The sequence below is a fragment of the Setaria viridis genome, chromosome 8 (assembly GCF_005286985.2).
Source record: "Setaria viridis chromosome 8, Setaria_viridis_v4.0, whole genome shotgun sequence".
Lineage (NCBI taxonomy): Eukaryota > Viridiplantae > Streptophyta > Magnoliopsida > Poales > Poaceae > Setaria > Setaria viridis.
Genome location: NC_048270.2, coordinates 26,599,165 through 26,601,333, shown reverse-complemented (window position 1 = coordinate 26,601,333; position 2,169 = coordinate 26,599,165). Strand labels below are relative to the sequence as shown.

At 46.2% G+C, this 2,169-nt stretch overlaps 1 protein-coding gene across 1 annotated transcript; it reads left to right on the top strand.

Moving 5' to 3' along the window:
- Nucleotides 1–201: 201 nt before the first annotated feature.
- LOC117833793 (CASP-like protein 1U2) lies at nt 202–1,758 on the top strand. The gene is made up of 3 exons (XM_034713394.2): nt 202–351; nt 810–1,019; nt 1,092–1,758. Exons 2-3 carry the CDS (start codon nt 829–831, stop codon nt 1,447–1,449), a joined length of 549 nt encoding a protein of 182 aa, XP_034569285.1. The 5' UTR covers nt 202–351; nt 810–828; the 3' UTR covers nt 1,450–1,758.
- Nucleotides 1,759–2,169: the final 411 nt, after the last annotated feature.

The following is a 2,169-nucleotide window of genomic DNA, read 5'->3' as shown; positions in this document are numbered from 1 at the left end:
ATGCATACCATCGTGTTGCTGTTTCATAGTTTAACATTTAATTTCAAGACATGATTTCTGTGTCAAGAGGCTCCTTGTCCCTCCTCTTAAATTTTCTACCACGTCATCAGATTACCTGATGTGTCCCTATATTTAGTTTACACAAAACTCCTATAAAACTAGTTATGCTTTTTCCATTTATTAAATTACGCAGCTCGTCAATGCTGACATGACGTGTCAACATGTGGGGCATCAGTACTTGACGAGCCAAGTAAGCCTAGCCATTTGACAAGGCAGCTAGCTTCGCTTGTTCCGTCCATAAATAGATGCTCCAAGCTAGCAACATTCCTCACTAAACCCTCAGCCAACAAGGTACATTCTCAATGTTTTCATTACTTTTCTGTTCCTTTCTGGTTCGCGTACGTCCTTGTTGGATTATGCTTTAGAATTTGTGAAGGACACAAATAGATTCAGACGTTCACATATGTGTACAACACTCGCATTACAGTGATTCTTGCTATATTTTCAAAAATTGTTGGATAAGGATAGCTCTCGGAAATTGTTCAACTAGGTCTCGAAATTTTCGAGGTGTTTTCTATATGTGTTGAGGTGGTAAAACCATTTCGGCCGGGCGAGAAACCTCAGCAGTGAGAGCCATTTGGTAGATACTATAAAACTATTGTAATATGCCAGCAGAAACCAAGAAAAATAACAGGGTAGGATTAATCTACTGGACTACTGGAATGAACCACATCTCCAGCGCCTTAACTTCACATCAGAAAAAAAAAATCAATCATGCCTTTGAATTCTTCTCATCTTGATTTCCACAGCGCGAGTGTGTCGATCGCCATGGGATCCGGCTGTCATGCCATGAACGAGGAGCCAAATGGCTCCAAGGCGGTGACCCTCCTGTTCCGCCTGTCCACGATGGTGCTGGCGCTCACCTCGGCGGTCGTCATGGCGACGGCGAGCGAGTGCTCCATCTTCGAGCCCCACGGTTCCAGGGTCACCGTCACCTTCAAAAACTACCCACCATTTGTGTAAGTATGATATGACTCCTTACTTGCCACCTCCATGCGTGCGTGCAGTCTGATCATGTATTCTACATGCAGCTACCTGGCATGGGTAAACATCGCGGCGACTATCCTGGAGGCGGCCGGGATCTACCTACAGGTTGGTAAGGGCGGCGACGGCGACGACGAGGCGCCAAAGCTCCCCCGTGTCATCCTGGTTGCCATCGACGTCGCCGTGCCGGCGCTGCTCAACACGGCCACGGGCGCCGTGTTCTCGGCGGTCGTCGCCTACGGTCCGCAGATCAGCGCCTGCACTGGCACCGCCGGCAGTTTCTGCGATCAGGCGAACAGGTCCAAGCTCTTCTCCTTGGCCGCCAGCATCTCCGCCGCTTCCGCCGCCGTAGCTAAGGACGTCTCGCTACCGTTCTCCGTGTGGCCCATGTCGTCAGACGAGTAGACGACTGCTGATATTTGTCGTTATCTGGTGGTCGCCGTTTGCAATGTTTGCAAACACAAGGCTGTGTTGCTGCTGACGCTGAGTGTACGTCGTTTTAATCCTGTCAGTAACAGTGTGTTGATGCAAGTCATCATCCTACACTATGCCAGTTCTTCATTGCTTTATCTTGTCAATACTAAATGGCTATTTCCTGTTGGAGGTATGCCCTAGAGGCAATCATAGAGATGATGATATTCCATTTGTATCCATGATTTGTATATTGTGTTCATTGAATATCCATTAAAGGCTACTTGAATTGATTTGCAATTATGTGAATTGTATGTGAAACTCTTTACTTGTATGGTTATTCTAAAGTTGTCCCTAGTCGGAGTTCATGTGAGGACACACATGAATATTAGACTAGCATATGTATTAGTTGATGACTATGTTTCACAAGTCATGGACATGGAGATGTTGAACTAATAATGTGGACACATGTGGAGACATGTGTTAGGACTGACCCAACACGAGAAGTAGTTCTCTCTTTAAACAACATATACGCTTTGTCCTTAGACCTGAGATTGTCGCATGTATTCTAGATGTGGATCGACCTACTTAGGGGCTATCAAACGCTACGCCGTAACAGGGTAGTTATAAAGGTAGCTTTCGGGTTTGTCAAGAAGCATGCTATGAAACATGGTCAATCAAGATGGGATTTGCCCCTCTCTGATTGAGAGTGAT

Bases quoted from the DNA above. Each gene is read 5' to 3' on its own strand.
- LOC117833793 (XM_034713394.2), top strand. From the start codon at position 829: ATGGGATCCGGCTGTCATGCCATGAACGAGGAGCCAAATGGCTCCAAG. The intron at 1,020-1,091 runs GTAAGTATGATA...TTCTACATGCAG, and splicing joins AAAAACTACCCACCATTTGT to CTACCTGGCATGGGTAAACA.